The sequence below is a fragment of the Argentina silus genome (assembly GCF_951799395.1).
Source record: "Argentina silus genome assembly, chromosome: 8".
Lineage (NCBI taxonomy): Eukaryota > Metazoa > Chordata > Actinopteri > Argentiniformes > Argentinidae > Argentina > Argentina silus.
In genome coordinates, this window is record NC_139662.1 from 12,666,163 (window position 1) to 12,688,898 (window position 22,736).

At 41.0% G+C, this 22,736-nt stretch overlaps 3 protein-coding genes across 3 annotated transcripts; 1 reads left to right on the forward strand and 2 right to left on the reverse strand.

Annotated features, from left to right (window-relative positions):
- The first annotated feature begins 707 nt into the window (after positions 1–707).
- tpk2 (thiamin pyrophosphokinase 2) lies at positions 708–5,575 on the forward strand. Its single transcript, XM_083674309.1, has 8 exons — positions 708–925; positions 1,486–1,727; positions 2,204–2,267; positions 2,853–2,983; positions 3,506–3,624; positions 3,755–3,887; positions 3,970–4,066; positions 4,821–5,575. Exons 1-8 carry the CDS (start codon positions 847–849, stop codon positions 4,865–4,867), a joined length of 912 nt encoding a protein of 303 aa, XP_083530435.1. The 5' UTR covers positions 708–846; the 3' UTR covers positions 4,868–5,575.
- Positions 5,576–5,724: 149 nt separating this feature from the next.
- On the reverse strand, positions 5,725–12,299 carry rhoaa (ras homolog gene family, member Aa). Its single transcript, XM_083674311.1, has 5 exons — positions 12,233–12,299; positions 10,746–10,901; positions 9,567–9,687; positions 7,458–7,588; positions 5,725–6,653 (listed from the first exon to the last, which is right to left on the reverse strand). The coding sequence occupies exons 2-5, from the start codon at positions 10,899–10,901 to the stop codon at positions 6,480–6,482; spliced, it is 582 nt and encodes a 193-aa protein (XP_083530437.1). The 5' UTR covers positions 12,233–12,299; the 3' UTR covers positions 5,725–6,479.
- A 4,762-nt stretch (positions 12,300–17,061) lies between these two features.
- On the reverse strand, positions 17,062–19,994 carry ndufb11 (NADH:ubiquinone oxidoreductase subunit B11). Its single transcript, XM_083674664.1, has 3 exons — positions 19,770–19,994; positions 18,688–18,818; positions 17,062–17,268 (listed from the first exon to the last, which is right to left on the reverse strand). The coding sequence occupies exons 1-3, from the start codon at positions 19,953–19,955 to the stop codon at positions 17,139–17,141; spliced, it is 447 nt and encodes a 148-aa protein (XP_083530790.1). The 5' UTR covers positions 19,956–19,994; the 3' UTR covers positions 17,062–17,138.
- Between the last annotated feature and the right edge of the window lie 2,742 nt (positions 19,995–22,736).

Below are 22,736 nucleotides of genomic sequence, written 5' to 3' on the forward strand. Positions count from 1 at the left end.
AACAAATAGATAGACCTCAAGACTAGGACAATGTTTTTAATGCATTATTTCATGCATTATTGTAGATGGGTCTCAAGTACATGCACGTGTGTGAATCGAGCAAGTAACTCCTGGTTATTGAAATATTATGGGCTGGTTTCCCGGACACAGATTAAAACTAGTCCTAGACGAAGCAACACCGTTGAGCATGCGCTTAATTAACTAGTTTACGAAGTATCTAGTTTAAGTGCATTGTCCTTTCTCTGTTACTTGGATTTTAACATCAAACTTGACAGGATCTATTAAAGCAGCTATCAGTGAGTTCTGCATGCAGGGTCACTAAAACAATGAGGGAAATGCATTTGAACATGAAAAAAGCACTACATTTCTATATGCTGTGCTCAAGGAATTGCATTCCCTGAGAGCAGCATTACCTTTTCAAAACATCATTTGTTCACAAAATCTGTCAACAAAAACATAGACATTACAGTAAAAACCAATGTATTTATTTGGTACAAATAACAGGTTTTACAACAGGTGTTCTAAAGGTATGAGTCTTTTCATGATCAAGGAGTATATTTCACTTCCCTCAAGGAAGGGATGAGGAAGGATACGTTTTACAAGTATTCGAACAGAGCTTAGAATGTAAAACGAGATGAGAGCGTTCAACCCAAAGAATTGGAACTCGGTTCCCGGCACTTGCGCATTTCGCACTGCCGAAAGAAACATGGCGTAGATTACAACACTGACAGATCCGGACAGTGTAAACTCTTACAATGTCTGAATGTTAGGGCAGGCATTGTAACAATTCTAGACGTATGTCAGCAACCTTGCTGACCTTTACTCAAAACGTGCCAGTCTATCCAAATGACTAACGTTGCGAACTCCATCTGGTCGGATAAAATGCTGCAAGTGCTACGTCGCATGAATAACTTTCATTCGCCAGGTTAGACGACTGTGATTGTATTCGCTTGAATGTGAGGGAACATAAGGGCTCTTCTTCTATATGCATATCATATTTGTTGTAATAATAAATAATGCTAATACTACTACTACTACTAATAATAATAATAATGCACAGTGTAGCTATGCCTGTTTTTTTGTTTGGAGACCATTATAGCCACAATCACAACAAAAAGTCAGCCCTGCAACATAAAGCAGAAGCGTGGGTTTGGGTTGATGACATGTTACCACTCTCAAATGAATAAACATAACTCTGGATGCAAGGACTGTCTGTTACATCAACATTGCTGTTTTAAATACTTATTTTGAAGCTATAGTATTTGTTTATGTTCCTGTTGTTTGAAAACATTGGGGTAAAACAGCGCTATTTTGATGGGATAAGAGAGTGGTATTAAGCATACTGTATAGGCCTCTATAAATACTCTTCAAGAATGAAAGGGTATATATCAGAAACATTGGCTATCTAAAAAAGACTTCATGAATTACAGACTGTGGCTCTCGCACACATTCTCCTCAGTTTAACGTTTCCTTTTTGTTACACAGGTTCCAGCCTTGTCAATTGCCTTCGGTTTGAGGTAGCAGGACGGCAAGTTGGCTGGGTGCCTCCTAAAATAGCGTCCATCTTAAGTCGATTTCCAGAGGTCTTCAATCCACCACATGGTGGCGCTATTACTCTTTGTCAGAGTCTCGATACATATGATAGTAGGTCCACGGCTATAGATTCTGTTCTTCAGTCACTCAGGGGAGAAGGCTCACTGACTTGCCTAAGGGGATGGAGAGATGAGGTGAGAAGAAGCTACATTAAACAGTGTGTATTTAGAATGAAAGCTTCAATGACGCTTGCATTAGTTCAGGCAGGACACTTTAAGTTGAACGGCACATCTGTCCGTCAGGTGAAACATTCATCAGATGTTCTTAAAAGCAGCCGAGTTATGCAACACTCCACCATGGTTAAACAGTGTAACGCCACTGGCTATGAGAGTAATACTTGTTGGTTGTCCCACCCACCACCTCAGTCTCCACCCACTCGGTCGCTCTGTGTTTAACCTACCTGCGAGGGGGGTTTGATAAGTCATGGGCTCCCTGCCATATGGTATTTTGTACTTTATGTTGTTAAACTTCAGACAGGGAGCTATACAGAACGGAGCCATCCAATTACACCAAACTTAAATGTATTTCCATTTTCATTAAATAATGATTAAACCGAGGTAAGTGACCTGACTAGTATTCTAAATGATCTATATGTGTTCCTCCTCTGCAGAAATATGAAGTAATGCCCAAATTCTGTGACACTCCGCTTATGTGTATGGAGAGATCAGCCACAAGTAAGTCATTGTACAATTTTGCCTGAACACCAATGGAGGCTGGTGACTTGAAAAATTGAGGAGGATGGGAGACTCGACAGATAAGCATGGAACATACATTGACGGCAAAGCTAGTTTCAGAAAATTGTCTAAGACAAGTTATTTTAAGCTAAAACATTTATTAAAGACATTTATACTAAAATATTGGGGAATGTGACCAGTTCATGTAGGGAACAGCTTAGCTCTGGTCACGCCACTCCATATCATTTCATGATAGGTTGTTGTGGTATTGGATGCCGGAGCTTTCGACTTAACTCAACATGAGTGCCCTTACCTGTTTCGGCATCACTTAACCCCAGTTTTGAAAGTATCATCGGCGCCATGAAATATTAAAAAGGCTGCTTAATATCCATACAAATTAACTTTATACCCGTCCTTACCCAAAGTCACGGTGGAAAACTCTATGTTTGGAGTTTGCGGTTTTTATTTTTATTTTATTTGATCAAAATTCAGGGGAGAACTATCTTCTTCCTCAATGGATCAGCCTCCACTGTTGAACACAATGATCCCCTACCATTGCATACCTCATTGCTATTGTCCTTACAGGCCTTTTTGGGGTGAAACGGTATGGAGTCCATATAAACGGATACTGCAGGGATGAAAATGGTGAAGTCAAAATGTGGTTGGCCAGACGCTCCATCACCAAGCAGACCTACCCAGGGTTACTGGACAACCTGGTCAGCCTCTTCACTCTTTGTGCCTTCTGTTATCCATACCTCTGACTGCACAATACATGGCTGTAGCCTGTACTATTACAGCCTCTTTTACTGTTCTTTTGGATCTGCAAGCAGTATGTTCTTAATTTGTCAGGTCACTAAAGATAAACTGAAATGAAAGTAAGCATTTCAAGAATATTGGAACGTAGCCCGGTTGCTCTAGCTTAAGGCTAAGCACAGATTTAAACTGTAAAGCGTTTTCAGTGAGGGGCCATGTGTTACTGTGGTTTGGTAATTTTAGCTACTGTTCTTATACCATGTCTTACTGTGGTTTGGTAATGTCAGCCACTGTTCTTATACCATGTCTTACTGTGGTTTGGTAATTTTAGCTACTGTTCTTATACCATGTCTTACTGTGGTTTGGTAATTTTAGCTACTGTTCTTATACCATGTCTTACTGTGGTTTGGTAATTTTAGCTACTGTTCTTATACCATGTCTTACTGTGGTTTGGCTACTGTTAACTACTTTTACCTTGTTTTCAGGCAGCTGGAGGTTTAGCAGCAGGTATCAGTGTGAAACAAACCCTGATCAAAGAGTGTGAGGAGGAAGCATGTATCCCAGCAGCCATTGCAGAGACCGCCCGTCCCGTGGGTACAGTGAGGTAATTCTCAACAGCAGTGTCCTCTATTTGCAGTGTTTCATAGCTCTTACTTCAAGAATACAATATTTTCCACAGCCAGTCTTGTCATCTTTCTATCTCTCTTGTACAAAAATGTCCATGTATCTTACAGCTATACTTATGAGGAGGAGGAGGGGGTGTTTCCAGAGAGCCAGTTTGTGTTCGATTTAGAGCTACCTCTAGAGTTCAGGCCTAGAATAGGGGATGGAGAGGTTCAAGATTTTTACCTCTTCTCAATGGACAAGGTACGTCACTCTACTTTGGAGCCCCTGCCATGAATTGTAAGTGTTGTGTATGGGCCATAAAGTTGGTATTCATGTGTTTCAGGTGAAAGAAGTGCTGGTCAGTGATGAATTCAAGCCCAACTGTGCCATGGTGGTCCTAGACTTTCTCATCAGGCACTCCTATATACAGCCTGACACAGGTTTGTAGATGTGAATCAATTAAAATAAGTGTTGTCTATGCAGTGAGCAAACCCCCCCCCCCAGAAACATTTTTAAAAGATGGATGTGGCAATTAATTTAAAACTATTTCTGAATACAACAGGTTGCGAGTGCACCATGTGTCACACTGTTTTCTTTAAATTATGATACGGTAAATATTCAGTCTTCTCATGGACATCGTCAGAAAATAAGTTTATATACAGTACATCCTGGTGAAGGTATTGAGTACTGCAGTGTTTTTGCTCACTGCACATTTGCGTTTACACAAGGGTAATCTCGGCCAAATAATCAAATACACTTGTTAAAGGTAGACTTGGCAGTACATAATAATTATATATGATCCTTAGTCCATTTTGAATGGGAAAAAAACAAGCAAAGTGAAAATTACCAAAATGGCCATTTCCATGTCCCACCTGTCTCTAGTGGAAATTGACAATGCAATTTGCCCTTTACCTTGATGCATTCCCACAAACGGAAGAGCCCTATTTGGATTGGATTTGTTTTATTACTTACAAATCACCTTGCATTCCAAACAATTAGCCAGTAAGTGACCCCTACTTATAGTATGGAATCTCTGCAGCGACTCTCTCAGGCTGATCTTCTTGAACACTGAGAATAACTGTATACAGGAAGCCACCCTGGTGTGTGTGATGTCATATATTGCAGAATCTACCTTTTAAAGTAATGCAATTACCATCCTAAGAGTCAAGACTGACTTGTTGCTTGTTATTTCAGAGCCCTATTACCAGGAATTTGTGACCGGACTTCACCAAACTTTGTAAAGACTGAAGTGAAGACAGATCTATGCCGACGTGATGAGAAGCGATCCTGAAACACAGCTTCATTCTAGAAGCCGAGGCTCCAGGCTGTCAAATGTTTTCTCACCTGTCATGTTTGACCAGGCTCTCAGAATTGTGAATAAAAAGTCATGCAGCTATTATGTGTTGAAAGGCGTGTGACATGGAAGAACAACACAACCAGTAAATCCCTATTACAATTTATTTTCTTAGAGTACATTTAAAAGAGGACTGAGGAAATGTGATGAAGCATTTGTATACAAAAGACTCCCCCCCCCTCCCCGCTCCCAAATGACTAGGATCTTTTTTAAAGTTACTTGCATTTAATAGAATGAATCATGTCCTTTTTTTCATGAATTACTTAGCATTTTACATTTTGTTTTTAAACTTTATTTCATTCTAAAGTTACTACATATTGCAAAATGTGTGCAACTGATACAGGATAATATGCCAGTTGAATCTCACATGAGGTTAGACATACAGTACAAGAGAAAAAAGGGGGCAAATACATCAACAGTTCTTATAAATGGAGTTAATGGTAGACTGCAGGGAGTGAGACGTATGTCAACATTAAAAACTCCCTCCTAATAACAGCCTGGCATGCAGGCAAAAACAATCTGCAAGAGGAAAATACCAAATTTGCAAAACCTTTAATATCACCTAATACAAAATCATACCCCCCCTTTCATACCAAACAGTGTGTCTGACAGTCCACGTCAAGTGTATAATATCTTTATATCTGACTGGACAGCCCAACTAATGATTAACCAAATTCAGGTCATTTCTTATTACAATACATAAACAGGCTTATAAAACACTCAAACAAAAATCAGTTAGTATCATTATTGTTGTATGCATTTTTTTATATGAGCTTTATAGTCAAAGGCAAGTAAAAACACAAAGCTATTTAAATAAATCAAAGTTGCTTGTATCAAATTAACTAAAAGATTGGACCAATGATAATGTTTCATAGAAGAGGAGGTGCTGGTCCACGCAAGGATAGTTAGTTAATCTATCCATAAGGATAACAAAGAAATAAAACATCTAGGGTATGGCTGGACAGAAATGAAAGACAAGCGCAGACAGACACACTGCAAGCCAGGGAGGTCACTGAGAAAGGAAAACCTGCATCGATTCTGATGCAATTGGTCCCCTGTTCTCTGACAATGCTGAACTCTTATTAACCAGAGCAATAGTGCTGGAGTTTACGACCTGATCAAGAACACCAGTCTTATCACACACAACCCAGAGAGAATATGGTACTTTTAAGCACCACCACACTCGGACAAGTTTGTTTTTGTTTACCTTCTCATTGTCCAGGACCCAATATTAAAGTCTTAACCATATGATAATCCTAATTTGAAAGCCGCTAGTAATCACCTTGGCCTTGAAAATGTAAACTCCCTTTTTTTCATTACATTTGACCTCCATCTTCTCCATTTCCTTTGGCCTGGTTTAATAATATTTTTCTCCCTCGCCCACCCTCCTGGTATCTCGCCCACCCTTCCACGCAGGGGGACTGAGAAGAGGGGTGCAGCATTTTCCTTGGCCTGGTTTGTTTCCCCCTTCCCTCCCACTCCCGTCTTTCCCCAGCCCTCTATAGCAGGAGGCAGGCGTTCTTCTTGCCACGTTTCTTGGCCTGCAGCGCCGCCCTGGTGGCCATCTCAAACACCTCCCTAACGCCGTCTTTCGTCTTAGCTGAACACTCCAAGTAGCCAAAAGCATTGATGCGGTTGGCCATGTCCCGTCCCTCTTCTGGCTTGACTGGTTCCTGTTCATATGCCACAAGTCAAATATGAGTGGGGGGGGTTGTTAGACTTGTCCAAAGCTAACTAATTCAAATCACGTTGCAGATGTGTAACTCCAAAGTCATAACAGGAAAAACAATATTAAAATGTCTGTCAGTCCCCTGTTTTCCCCTGCACAAGCACAAAACGTTTCAATACGTGCACATCCAGATAAGTGTTATACAATTCTCAACACGACTGGAAGACTGTGTGCCCTTTTCACATACTATTGGACAGATTTAGCCATTTCCCTTATCACACTCTGGGTCTGGTGTGAATTTAGCTAAAGTACCGGTAGTCATTTATCTTTTCTCAAAGCCCACTCCTCCCCTACACCAGCAAAGTTCTTCATTTAACAAATTCCATTCTTTCGTGCACAAATGTACCTGCAAACATTGACTTCACAATTGTTACTCTCTTGTATCTTTGCGGTTCTCAGTAAAAAATTAAGTTCTACTTAAGCTACAAAGCTTTCGGGAAAGGGTGGGCCCAAGTAACTACAGTTCTATAGCCATTTGTTTGCATACTCAAGATATCGGTTTTTCAGTGAGACATTTCCCAATCTTTTTTTAAATGTACATGTGGGTTAGCCAAAATCAACAAAAGCACTTGTAAATCATTTGTTCAATTTGTAATGTCGGATTTTGGAACTATCCTCGAGGGATCGGGGCAATATGTTGGCTAGATGAATACTCTGATCATGACTTCATGTGAATGCATACTGTCGTTTTGTTGGTGTGTACAAAATGTTGGGTCACCCAACAAAGAGAAGAGACTGCATACTGTACCTGTTTCATCTTAGCTAGCTCCCGCCGTGTATGCTCATCATTTCGCAGGTCTTTCTTATTACCCACAAGAATTATGGGCACATTTGGACAGAAGTGCTTCACTTCAGGGGTCCACTTCTCTGGGATATTCTCTGTTTCAGACATGGGGAACCATATTAGAACTCATTAGTCAAGTTAAATATGCTACACAGAGGTTTGAACAAGTTACAAACAGTGAAAACTTTGAAAAGGAGTGTTGACTTTCTATAGGCACTGTATGTACAAACTGAGTCAATGGAGAGGAACAAAACTGCTCAGTAATGCTACCCTAAGGTTCAAGAGACTTTGAGAGAGTCAGAGTTCAATGGCTTCAATGGAGTTGGAAAGAAACTGTTGATGGAACAACATCCCCCCCCCCCCAGTCACTCTAGAAAACTGGTCGACACAACAGAGTTGCCAGAGGGCTTAATGGAATAAAAGATTTTCAAATCCATAATTGTGTTTGCAACGATGAATTCAAGTCATGTGGGCCAAAAAGATTGTTTGGGTCTAACTACAAAACATTAAGTCAAGTGGAAATCTAACAGAGCACATGGACTTATCACTACCATCCCAAGTTTCAAGCATGGTGGTAGCTGCCTCATTTGCAGAGACTGGGGAACAGGGCAAAAAATTAACACCCTCCAAATGCGGGTAGCCAACAAAGGTTCCCAAATACTACGCTTCAATTTAAAAGCAAAACTGGTGCGATCCACAATTATGGTCACCGTTGACTCAACATTTGTGACAACACTCATGCTGCACCTGCTCCTCCAGCTGGCTGTACATCTCACTCCTGACTTTCAAACAAACCCCTGAGTCTATAAGCTTTCTTAGTTACGACCAAATAAAGCATTCAAGATTCAACTACGCGCTAGAAACTTACACATGACCACGCGAGATTGGAAACATGCAGGGGAAAATATTTAGTGGTATTTTGACACAGGGATAGGCGCGTATCGGAAAGCCTGTTACCCGACGTTCGTTCAGTATTTAGTATTATATATTATTATACAGTATTTAGGGAGTAATTCTCAAGGTGTCGGTGCTGATATGTTTTTTGTGTGATTGTTGCCTTAATGTTGGTCTAAAAAAATGTGTCTGGTTATAATAGAATTTTCTAATCCACCAAACACCTTGGCTGGTGGAACAAAAAGTTAATTTTATACATGCTCTGCTGTGGAGTTTGTCAGGATGAAGGGAAAATTGGCTCATCAGCTCATTGCACTTCCCTTAATGTTAATTGAATTTCGCCTAAAATATTTCACAAGAACACCAGTCAACATTGAAACAAAACGTGTGTCAACATGATAGCCTCTCATGCCACCAGCCAAAGAAACCAAAGCTGGCAGCATTTGAAGCACACAATAAACATTCACAAAAAAATAAAAAGGTTTTCATGTCCATTTTCTCTGCAATTGTCATTAATCTGCGTATCACTTAAAAACATGTTTTTCTACTAAACATTACGGAAAATTGTCAACATAATTTGTATATGTCCACAATGCCTAGCATCTATTAAATGTATTAGTAACATTCATTTATTTAGTATTTCAAATTCTCTCTATCTAAAGTGCATCATGGGGGTATTATTTTCCCCCTGTATGGTTTCATTAAATCGGATGGCATTTCAGCCACATACAGAAGACATCTATGACAAACTGCAATTTTATCAGGAACATCTTGCCATGTTTTTACCACCTTAAGTTTCTTTAAGTCTCAATAATTTTGATTACATTTTGGCAAGGGAGAGAGAAGCAACGGCCCTAATAAGAACTGAGGTTTTGGCAAAATCCATGGCCATGCAGCTTGTTCACACGAGACTGCACACAGTGATGTGGTACAAATAATCTGCATGCACCTGGCATTAGGGGTGTGAACATGTACTCGAGTACACAAGTACTCGTCGTACCTGGACTCTTAATCTCTTAATCCCTACTCGAAAATCTTTTTGGTTTGTTTACGTAAGCTTTTCACCCATTTTGGCTCACGAGCACTTAACACAATTATAGGCTACAATCATAGAAAACGTCTCTGAAGTCACTTTAAACTCTATGACACATAGGAACATTATTATCACCAAGGTCTCACCCAAACTGTCAGGGCTGTCTATGGAGAAGCACATGAGGATGACGTCAGTGTCGGGGTAGGAGAGAGGCCTCAGTCTGTCGTAGTCCTCTTGTCCGGCTGTGTCCCACAGAGCCAGCTCCACCTGGGACCGACAGGGAAAGACATTCTCACACTTCACTGCTGTTGGGCCACAAACACCAAGTTGCTCTGGGTCCATCAAAGGTGCAACCTTAAGGTATGGTACACTTGTTCTTGTTTTTTTAGATGTTTCTACAGTTTGCTTATATTTGCTCATGTAAACTGTAAAACTGCAAGTGATTAAATGATTTGTTCATTCTAGTATTGTTCTCAGACGCTGAAAGCATAAACAGTTGACATTATTCATTGAATCTCATGGATTGCACATTTGGTGACTCCAATGAGATGAAATTGTAGGCATGTCAATTACAGGGCTCCAGACTGTGACCAAATTGGTGCAATACACAAATAGAGCACCCAATGGATGGATGTGAACAAAGTCCGGGATGGATCGGGACAGGAGAAATTTCCAGGAAGACAGGAATCGGGATTTGTATTATTATAGAGACATGGTGACTGGACAGGAGACAATAGATTTCTCCCCCCCCCCCCCCCATGCCATCATTTTCTGAATGGTCGACAGACATTATGGCTTTTGTGTGACAAGGAAGGCCTATACAATGTAGGCTACTATATAGTGAATTTTGCAACCAGTGCTGCACTTCTCTCGTAGACAATACTAAAGCCTTTTCTCAATTGTTACAACCACGACTCCTCGCGTCCTCTCCTCCGTCCTCCACTCACTTCGTTCGCTCGCAGTGGAGGAGAATATGTATGGGGAGGAACCTAGATCTTCTTCTCCGATGCTTTTTGGGAACGAAGCGAATGGAGGACGGAGGAGAGGACGCAAGGAGTCATGTTTCTAACAATTGAGAAAAAGGCTGAAGTTTGTGGCTGTTTTTGATTTATAATGACAGTTCAAAGAAGGACAAGCTTCTTTTTTTTTATGGAGGGGAACAAGTTGGTCTGGAGTCCTGAACACAGCCCTGATCACATGCACAAGAAATTGCCATTAACGTAATGTTGGCCTAATGGACATATGAAAATGGCCACCATCGTTTGATATTCAACATTTCATCAAGAAAGTGTACAAAGTAGTTATTTTTTACAGCACAAGCTCACCTGCTTACTATCCACTTCAATATCTGCCACATAGTTCTCAAACACTGTAGGCACATACACCTCAGGGAACTGGTCTTTACTGAAGACAATAAGCAGACAGGTCTTCCCACAAGCTCCATCTCCAACAATCACCAGTTTCTTACGGATCGCAGCCATCTGGAAAAGAAAACATCTTAGTTAACAAAAATGCTGCCTTTAACAGCTCCAGTTTTCTATGGTTGGTTGACAGTGGTCTGATGATCACATGATTTTTAGCCTAAGTGACAATTATACCTTCACCCTCACTTTATGGTCTTTCACTCTTTTTTTACCATTTTGTTGAGGGGGGGAGGTGCGTCTAGCCAAAATCCATATCATTTGTATTTGGTTTGACAAAATGTGAAACATAAACAAAGGCCTAACTAAATCTATGTGGAAAAAACAACATTGTAGAAAAAAAAATATGCACACCTTTTCCAAAGATGATAAAGACATAACTTAACCTTACCAAGGATAAAGGACAGACCAAAGCTCTGTCCAGAAACAACCCCTATCCCCTTCACCCGAGGCCGTTGTGTAGATCTGAAAGGATAGCATAAGGTATAGTCTAACCAACATGGTAGTGGCTCCACCTTACCCATTGGCATTGAAAGGCACAGGTGGAATTGTTACCATCTTCTTGCTGATAGGCTACCTATCAAATCTTTTCAGATGTACACAAGTTTCTAGGGGGTAAGTGGCTGGACGGGGGGGGGTCGTTTCTGGACAGGGTCCAACCTTACATCAGTGACACTGTAGTCCAAAACGCCTACACATTATCGGCAGACCCAACTGCGGTGCTAGTGGCAACAACACGCACCCAGAGAACATCAGATTAGCTTTTCCTTCACGTCAAGCCCACAGCCAGCCGCTGGCGACAGTATCTTTTAACATCGACAATGTCAGCCAGGCTTTATGAGCTCTATTTTGTGCCACATCTCATTTGTGGCCAGCATGAACAGCAACATGATCGCAGAAAGAAAGAAAGATTTCAGAAGGCGCAGCTCGCTAGCCACCGTCCACACCAACCTTGCTAGTTCTGATCACTGACACACTAGTGCGAGGAGAGAATGTGTTACTCAATGTAGCTGCTTAACGAGCGAGCGACACTATCTCAGACATTTGCTGCCAACCTCACAATGGTGGTGGTGACTTCTACCTGGTTAAAAGACCAGTGGCACAGTGGCATTTTGCATGCCTGCCAGCCTCTATAACGTCTCTTATAGAGTGAGAAACACAAGGAACCTCACTGTTCTTCGTCCCGTTTCCGTCATCAAGGCAAGCTAACTCTAGCCAGCTCCTAGTTAGTCTCTTGGCCTTGCTGTCATCTTCGTACAGAAAGAAAAAAAAACACCTTCATGGCTTTATTCGTCCTTTTTTTTCAAGTCATCTTAAATCATCTTATTTCAATGTGCGCAAGGACAGAGTCGTTGGAAAAAAACAACAACAACATTTTGAGGTTTTAATACCGTTTTTGTTTCAGATGTCCTCGCTTTCCTTTTCTTTTCCTGTCCGACCCTTCAGCCCCGCCCCCGACAGTGCCACGCCGATAACATCCGCCGCTCACCCCCGACCAATAGGAAACCTCACAGTGCTTGAGTGACGGCCGGTTTAGCCAACACATCGAAAATATCAGGAAACGATATAGAACATCGGAAGTGAAGAAATGTAATGTGTTTTTTTCAGCCAGGGTCGTACCAAAGATCCTTATAGAAACCAAGATGATGGAAAGGCTGTTTTACACTGGGAGTTGCTGTCACGTTTGGTCTAGGAGTAAAACTCTATGGTCTAGCCAAGGCTAGTCTAATCAATGAAAACTGATGATGATAATTGCAACCATGTTGTATGCCTAGTTATAATCATATACATAATTGGTTATAATGCCAGCTCGCTTCATGGATGTATAGCCACATTTTTGCTATACCCACCTTTGACACTGCAAAAATATAAAGGAAATGGGAGTTTCCTTAGGTAGACAATCTCCACTAATCCAATGCATTTGCCATGTCTGGCAATCATCTCAGCAGCAACAGATGACGGTCACCTACATGTTCAACAGAGTGTAACCCACCAGGCACCAGTGTCACAGCAGGGAATGGTTAAAGTCACATTAACCCTGAAGAGATTTGGTTTAGTGACATTAACCCTCACTTGAAAATTGCATATTCTGTCTGTTAAAGCCACAATCTGAAATTTGCGAAGCCATTTTTGGATACATTCATAGGCTAGCCATTGATTCTTGAAGAATGTTACTCATAGAAGCCTCGACAAAATATGCTACCCAAAATATAAAGCTATTTTACTCCAATGTTTACAAACAACAGGAACGTAAACAAACACTGCATAGCTTCAAAATATGTTCAAAACTCATCCTGAACACAGGGTCCCCCCAGGGCTGCATCCTTAGTCCCCTCCTCTACTCCCTGTACACCCACGACTGTGTGGCTAGGTCCAGCGACAACTCCATCAATAAGTTTGCGGACGACACAGTCGTGGTGGGGCTGATCTCAGACAACAATGAGAAAGCCTACCTGGACGAGGTGGCGGACCTGTCACTCTGGTGTCAGGAGAATAGCCTCATCCTGAATGTCCCCAAGATAAAAGAGCTGATTGTGGACTTCAGGAGAGCACAACAATCAAGGACCTACATGCCGCTGGACATCGGTGGGACTGCTGTGGACAGGGTGAGCAGTTTACAATACCTGGGAGTCCACATCACAGAGGACCTGACCTGGACTACCCACATCAGCACACTGGTGGGAAAGGCAAGGCAACGCCTGTTCTATCTCAGGCAGCTGAGGAAATTTAAAGTCTCCCGGAGGATCATTCAGTCCTTCTACTCTGGAGCTGTGGAGAGCATCCTGGCTGGTAACATCATCAAACGCCTTCACTGTCATGCAGCAAGAACAGAGCGGCTAAGACTGAGTTTCTTCCCCCATGCAATCAGGATCATCAATGACGACCCCACCAGTGCCCCCCTCAAGTCACTCACACACTCATTGACATCATAACACATACGCACACACATAATTACCCATTGCAGACTCATCTTCCACTGTAATTAACTGTACTGACAACCTGCCAATGCCATTGTATATAGTCATTCCATTGTGTACCTTGCTTATATTGTATTTATTCTATTTAGTTTAAATTTATTGTTGCACTCCTCTGTGGCACTGTCACTTTTGCATTTCACTGCATACTTGTATGCACGTGACAAATAAATAATCTTGAATCTTGAATCTTGAATCTTGAATCTTGAAACTCCCATGTTGATGTCACAGACTGTCAGTCCTTGCATCTAGAGTTCTGTCTATGAATTTGGCTGACGATGTTGTTTTTTTAATGAAGGCTTGTCGCTTTCACTTGATGGTGACCAACAGAGAGACCCAAAGCTAAAAGAGGCTACACTTTCCGATTGATTGATGGTTAGAATTATTGTACGTTCCTATGTTTAATACTTCCATAAGAGAATAGAAATGTATCCCCCATATAATTAAATCAGGCTGTGAGGAGAAGTAGAAATGTTTGAAGAGACTGGGGGTGCATCACCTCTTTCTTTGAGATGTTTGATTTCAGGTAAACCATGCAGATGACTACATAAACTCCTTGGCCTATGAGGAAGTGGTTCAGTCCAGTAATGTAGAAGACAACCACCCCATGAGTCTTCCAGGCCAGTCAGATGGTACAGCCACAACATGATGATGAACCTAATGACACTGCAGAAATTCTTCAGAGATACATGGACCATATGGAGATAACAGATTGACCATGTTGATCATATTACAGTTTAAAACCAAACATTGGAAAACTAAACTTCGGAAAATACAGTGCCTGACAGGCAATGGCTTGGAGACATCACATATTTAATTGAATTTCCTGCGTGATAGAGAAACAATTTGAGGTAGAATGGTATCCTTCTGGAGTTTGTCAATTGTTGTGATGCTTTTCAAATAAAGTGAAAAAGCATAAAATGGGGGATTGTAAGATTTAGAGTGTTGGAAAACAAGCCAATCAGGCCAATAACTTGGATCTGGTTTTCACCTCACCCAGTGATGACAGGAACTATCAAACCAATTGACATACAGGTTGGTATTTAATTTTTTATTTGATTGAACCATTATTTATCCAGGGAGACACACTGAGACCAAGATCTCGTTTGCAGTGCATCTACAATACAAATATGATTACAAAACAACACAACAAATATACAACACAATAAAATACAAAATACATACAGATTTACATTTCAGAATAATTCTCAGTGATGTGTTTTGTGTCAAAACACAAGATTATTCCATATGTACATCTAAGCTTGCTATTAGGATATCTATGAGGTTATGTTGCACCAAAATAATTATATAGTGCCCTCCATAAATATTGGAAAGACAAAGTGTGGTTGTGGTTAAAGTAGAAATGTTCATATTTAGGGTTAGGGTTAGGGTTCAATTTGTTCTTCTTTCAGATTTAGAAATGACAACCCCCCTATTTCAGGGCACCAAAAGTATTGGAAAATTGGCTTGACGGGTGTTTCTGGTTAGCCAGGAGTGTTCCGTCACATCATTTGTGAGTCTGCTTTTGGTGTCTATGAGGACCAAAGGGATGTCAATGAAAGTCAAGGAAGCCATTATGAGGGTGAAATATCAGAAACATCTGTCAGCAACATAGCCAAAGCCCTAGACAAAAAAAATATCTAGTTTGTAACATCATTAAAAAAGAAAGAAAGCACTAGTGAGCTCATCAATCGCAAATGGGCCGGTAGGCCAAGGATGACCGAAGTATGCTCACCATAATTAAGAAAAAACCCAAAATGACTGTCCCACAGATCAGGAACACTCTCCAGGAGTAGGGTATGAATGTGTCAGAGCACAATACGTCACCAGCCGAATTAAAGAGGCTTCACTGCAAATCACTAGTTATCCTCAAAAAGGACAGCCAAGTTAGTTTGTTAAAAAGTACCTAAATAGCCTGCAGCGATCTGGTTAACAGTCTTGTGGACAGATACAATGAATATTATGTACTATGTGAGTGATTGCAAGAGGAAAGTTTGGAGAAGAAAGGATCTGCCTAAGATTGACAGCATACCACCTCATCTGTGAAACATGGTGGAGAGAGTGCTATGGTTTGGGCATGTATAGCTGCCACAAGAACTGGCTAACTTAATTGTTAATTGTTACTGCTGACAGCAGCAGCAGAATGCATTCTGAAGTGTACAGAAACATCTTGCCTGCTCAAGTACAAGCAAATGCCTCAAAATTCATTGGATGGTGCTTCATCATACAGTAAGACAATGGCCCAAACATGCCATAGCAACTAGGGAGTTTTTCAGGGCCAAAAAGCAGACAGTCAAGGCAATCTTCAGATTTAAATCCAATTGAACATGCATTTAATTTCCTGGTTAGATTTTAGGAAAAAATACCTCAAAATTAACAACTGAAGATGGCTGCAGTAGAGGCCTGGCAGAGCATCACCAGAGAATATACCCAGCATCTGGTGGGGTCAATGGGTCACAGACTTCAGGCAGTTATTGCATGCAAAGGATTGTCAACCAAATACTAAAGACAAATACTTATTTGGAAATTATATTATTTTACTTTTGGAGCCCTGAAATAGTATGTTTAAAACATGTTAAATGGTTAAATGGTCTAAATGGTGAATCCAATCTATAAAAGTTGAAAATCTCTACAAGTAATTGTTTGATTTCAAATCCAAACTGTAGGAGTATAGAGCTAAAAGACAAAATGCTTCCTCTTTCCAATACTTATGGAGGGAACTGTATTTTGGGACCATGCCAATGGTGGGCTGACAAGGATATAATTGATTATTATATTTTTTTATTCCCTTTTTAAGGGAAAGAGGTTGATTTCAGACTGGACAATAGTAACCTAATATACAAGTTAGGGCATAAATCATACATTTCCCAGTTGACCTTTCATGATCACTGAAACAGTTACTTTCTACCCAGGAACATTACATTTACATTTATGGCATTTAGCAGATGCCTTTATCCAAAGTGACTTACAACAAATACATTTGTTTAAGTAAGTGAATCATCGATCCATCAGCCATCATAAGACAAGGTAATTAATGCTCAGGCCAGGGGCCATTGGCAGTCACAATGCTAGAAGAAGTTTTTTTAAATTATTATTATTTATTAACAGGAGAGAAACTTGTACAGGGCGGTAGTGGGGGTGAAGAGGTCTTTAGGAGGGACCATTAAGTTGTAGCCTGAAGAGACGGGTCTTCAATCTACGGCGTGTGTTGCTTACCGACAAAAAATAAAATACAGTCGACAGGGAATAGTAGACATTTTATTAAACTAATGTGAAATCAAATTTACAGTCATAGACAATGAACAGGTTCTTATTGTACACCCTACTCCTCTCCGGCCCCTGGTAACACAATGTTGCTTGGGTCATAGTAGTTCTCTGTCAATAGAGGAAGACCGTCAGCCTCCCTCTGTTTTATCAACCGTTCTGCCTCCCTCCGGGCCCACTGCCTCATCCTGGGGACAAAAGAACAGCACAAATGACAGTCAATTATCAATCATCACTTGTGCTGACCAAGTTAATCAAGTAAGTAGAAGAAGAAGACTCTTTATTTGGCCATCTCATCAATTATAGGAATTTGACACGTGCACACCCCTCCCGAGACAACACACACACACTGCATACACCACACCCCCAAGGGAGAACAAAGCTCTGGGCTCTGGGCACAGGGCAGCCGTATTCGGTGCCACTGGAGCAGTTAGGGGTTAAGTGCCTTGCTCAAGGGCACAACAGCAGTGGAAGGAGCCTTAGATATGATGCCAGGAACCTTCCAGTTACCAGCTCACATCCGGCTTTGATTTAAAGATAAAATGTAGTATGTGACATGTATCAAGTAGTCAGTTACACCAACTACACTTCTCAATGAACTCTGGAATATAAAGTTATTTATTATTATTGTTATTATTTATTATTATTATTATTATTAATTAATAATAATAATAAGTAGATTAGCAGGTCATATTCCAAATAATCTTGTTTATATTATGCACCATGAAATATGAACAGTATCAAACATATTTCTTAAGCTTTCTTAATTGAGAGTTGTGAACATTATGAAGTTGGTTTGGTGTTCTTAGCTTCAGCAGTGTAAGAGCAGTGGGGTTCTAAGAATTGCAAAGAGCCTGGGGGTAGTTCAGTGGAGTGAGAGAGTATAGAGTCTTCTAGTTAATATAAGTAACTACGAAGTACCCTTAAGTTACCCCTACCTAGACAAAGTTAGAGGGGGAAAAACAGTACACATGTATGATACATTTTGCCACATTTTCACAACACACTAAACTAAGTATGACATACAACAGGTGTTGCAAGCACACTAATAAGTAAGAGCAACTCCGAGCAAGGTCCTCTGTGGCTCAGTTGGCGCTAACAACGCTTAGGTTGTGGGCTAAATGGTATATATTATATTATTATTATTATCTCCCTAGAGAAAATCCTGAAAAAGCAAATCCAGAGAATGTCTTTCAATCGTTTCATGTGGCAGCACATTCTGGTCGCAAGAGGAGGAAATTGCATTGTGTGTATTTAACTCTCCCCGAAGGCCTTTTCAGACGAGGAATACAGTGCCTGACAGGCAATGGCTTGGAGACATCACATATTTAACTGTTGTTTCAGATGAGCTTCTCCTCCATACGTGTTTACGTTTGGCAGGAAAGAAGGAAGCCGCTCCATAGCACCTTCTACTCAATTGTAATTGGTTAATGGAAGCAACGCCGCTCGAAAAAATGGACCCGAGCTGAGCGGAGTTCACATGAATGAGCAAGGACATATATCGCTGCTTAGGGAATGCTAGTGCCCACTGCCCTGCTGCCATTTAAAGTGAATGGACCCTGGTTGGCTGCCTCTCCTGTGTGAAACAGCTGTAGAAGGTCACGTACCCATGGTCTGGTAAATAGTGGACGAAGGTACCCCCAACGACAATGGCCATAGAGATGCCGAAGAAGAAGGCCAGCCTCATGTTCCATTCGTCCACGACCGGGTCCTCGGAGAACCCATGAAAATCTCGATTCTGCAAAGATTCAAGAGAGAAGTGGTTGTGTGTTGAACATACACTGAAGTAAGTGGATTATCCAACTCCATGTCACCTGTCACGGAGTTGGACGGTCTCTTCAACTCCCCCATCAGTTGAACTTTGATCAGGTTTTACTCCAGATACTGAAACATATAATAATACATATACTAATATTTACATTGTTCACTGTAGAGGAACCATGCCTGGCCATGTATGACATTAATCTGTATCTTCTTTCAAAAGTCCTGATGTCCAAACATTTCAACACGGTGCCATCTTCAAGGTAGTCACAACAATCCAAAAGTCTTGATTCGCAGTGAGTGCTGTCATATCATCATCTTCTGCTATCGAGAAAAAGTGCGTTCTGCACAGGTCTGGTCTGGCCGACTGCCTCCAGAAGTTCAGAGTAATGCAGGACAAACTAATCAAGGTGAGGAAACATAAATATTGGGATTTATTCAAGTATCTGGAGTAAAACCTGATCAAAATTCAACTGAGATGGATGAGTTGAGAAGACCATCCAACTCCGTGGCAGGTGACCCAGATAATCCAGCTACAGTGGTCTTTAAATCATGCGCTATCCACTCTGAATCTAACAAAATATAGCACAATTTGTGTAGGCCTATACTTTATTTCAACCTTCAGCTAGAAAGAACACAACAGAACAAACCAGTAGGTTTAAATTGACAGGACTTTGGCGGATACGTCTTTGCTGTAGCTATTTCCCCCAGATGTAGTATTTTCCCCACCTATGTAACATATGGATAGGCCTATAATATCAAACACATTGACATGCGATGAAAGCTGCAAAGATATTTTGGCAGAGATTTCTTTCAAGTCGTTGTGGTAGCAGCACAGATGTAAACAGTTTTAAGTTTCAAGGAACGTAAAATACCTTTTTTGGTAGCTATGTGTGCTAGCTCCCGCTTCGATCCTGGACCAACTCACCTTCTCGAAAGCGCTGACCTCTGTGTGTCCATGACTCTCCTTGGCATGGGCAGGCTGCAAATCCGACACAGTGGCCGAACCAGCAGCGCTAGACGGTGGCGTCTGAGACACGAACCGAGCCCCGCACGCCAAATTCGGGCGAAAACGGGACAAGGTGGGCCCAAACCGTGTCAACCGTGCGAGCATTTCGTCCGTCTAAACACTGGGTGACACCATCGACCCGGAACCGGATTTACCGTTCTGTTTCTTCTTCTGCGGGTTATTAAGAATTCCATCAGATGACTCATACCGCCACCTGCTGGGTAGCGGGATAGCTAAACAATTTGTCCATGCACATATCTATTGGGCTTGCTTCATATAATGTCCAAATAAAGTACTCATGTTTAGTATTTGGTCGACCATCCTTTGCATGCAATAACTGCCTGAAGTCTGCATTGACCCCACCAGATGCTGGGTATATATGTCTGGTGATGGTCTGCCAGGCCTGTACTGCAGCCATCTTCAGTTGTTGTTTGTTTTGAGGTCTTTTTGCCTAATATTTTATCATCAGGAAATGATGATAGAATCTATCTGTCTGTATATCTATCTGTATATCTATCTATCTATCTATCTATCTGTCTATCTGTCTGTCTGTCTGTCTGTCTGTCTGTCTGTCTGTCTGTCTGTCTGTCTGTCTATCTATCTATCTATCTATCTAACGTTCCTCTTGCAGTCTTATCTGTCCACAAGACCTTTTTCCAGACCTCTGCAGGCTTTTTAAGTACTTTTTAGCAAACTGTAACTTGACCATCCTTTTTGAGATTTTCATATGAGAATCTAATTGTTGGCCTACCGTTCTTCTTTTTGTAACCAACGCATCTTTAGTTTCTTAGAAAAGTGCTAGCCTATATATTCTACGTTTGTATTGAATTGTATTATTATTATCATCATCATCATCATCATCATCATCATCATCATCATCATCATCATCATTATTATTATTAATAATAATAATAATAATAATAATAATAATAATAATAATAATAATAATAAACAATAATAATAGTATACATTGCAAAAATAATCAAATCTTGGCATCTTGCAAGAAAAATGAGAAAAATAGACTGCAAAAATAGAAAATAAAATGCCTTCTCTGTTATGTCCCAGGCTGCCGAAATAAGAACTGAATGTTCACATTTGCATTACAAGTTTGTTGGATTATTTGATAAATCATCGGTTTGAAAAAAAAACAGCCCAAGCGTGACTTACTAGTGCCATCTAGCAACCAAGGTCAGTGTGTGTACAGGGTGTGCACAAGGTCAGTTTTAGCCTCAATTCACTGAAAGCATCTTTACTTCAACAGTCTGAGAGGATCAAAGCGGTCACTAGTGAGTGCCTTAAAAACCAAAGACAGATCCTCTAGGGGGACAGCAGTCTTATGACCAGATGAAGACTGTGCACTCCCTTCATGAAACGACGTACACAAGGGTGCACCAGGTCCTGTAAAGGAAGTGGATCATAGAGAACAGGTCCTGAAAATAGCAAACTGAAATTGAACCCTGAAGTGAAACCAACTCAGACCACCTCAGACCAATTACACACATAATGAGTAATGTAATAAGTAACCCTTTAATTCGTTAAACAATTTCATTTCTGGCCTGTAATACAGCACACCATGGTCCTTCACCATTGAGGAATCAAGAACCAACATAACAAACAGTTTGCCTTTGAATATGACTTTAATGGAAGATAATTGAATGGCAATTAGTGTGATGAAAATGGAATGTAAGTGTTTAGTAGGTAACTACAGTAATTGGGGTAATTATGGTGTTGTAATTAAGGAGTAGATGAAGCTTGGTGAGGGTAGTTGGAGTGTGTGTGGTTACTCTGAGGGTAGTTGTGGGATAATTGAAGGGGGTAGAGGGGGGCTTATAGAGGTAGTAAGTGTGGAGCAGTAGTGAGTATGGGGTATAAGAGGATAGAGACATGGGATTAGAGGGTATGGGGGTGTTAGTGAGTATGAAGGTTTTACTGGGATAGTTAGTGGATGAGTGGGGGGGAGTTATAGTGGTAGTAGGTTCTGGATAGTTGTGGATTTCCAGAATTGCCTCCGCGTTGAAATATCTGAAAGAGAAAAACTGTCTGTTATAATTTGTGTAGATAAAATATAAATTACTCTGAGGTGATTTGAGAAGCCAAAAGGATCATGTTTAGAATGCACTGTAAACAGATTATGGAAAGCCCTCTCCATGCTCTCTCTGGCAAACTCCAGGTTCGCCGCTATTACTTTTTTCTTTTCAATCTTTTCCCAATCTCTCCACACATCTCCCTCCTTTCCACCATATTCTTTATCATCCCATCCATCTTTTCTCTCACCCTTTTAACATCGCCTTCTTTCTCCTCCAGGACTTTCTCCTTCTCTCTCTCAACCTCTTCTACCCTCTTCATCATCTCCATCTCCTTTCTCACCCATTCGATTTCTTTCTCCTTCTAAATCTTCTCCCTCTCTCCACCTCTGTTTTCTTGATTTTTCGAATCTCCTCTCTCACTGTTTCAGTCTCCTTCTCACTCATCTTTACCATCACCATCTCCTTTGTGGCATTCTCTCTCTCCTCCACCTCTTTCTCTCTACTCTCCATCTCATCTCTTGCTCTTTCCGTCTCCCTCTGGCACCTCTCCTTCAAATCCTCTTTGGTTTTTTTCTGTGTCTTCTGTATGCGATCCAATATTGTATTGCAATCCTTTACTTGCTTGGTGTCTATATCCACCTGCTTCCTCCTCCTCCTCTCCATTTCATCTTTCAGACTTGCAACTATTTTCCTCTTCCTCTCCACTTCATCTCTGTCCTTCTCCACCCCCTCTCTCTCCTCCTTCAGCCTCTCCTTCTCTCCATTGATATTATGTTTCTCATTTGGCAGCATGTCTTGGGCTTCCTCCATCTCCCTCTTCAAGCCCTCTTGCTCTGCCTTCCTCTTTGTTCCCACTCTG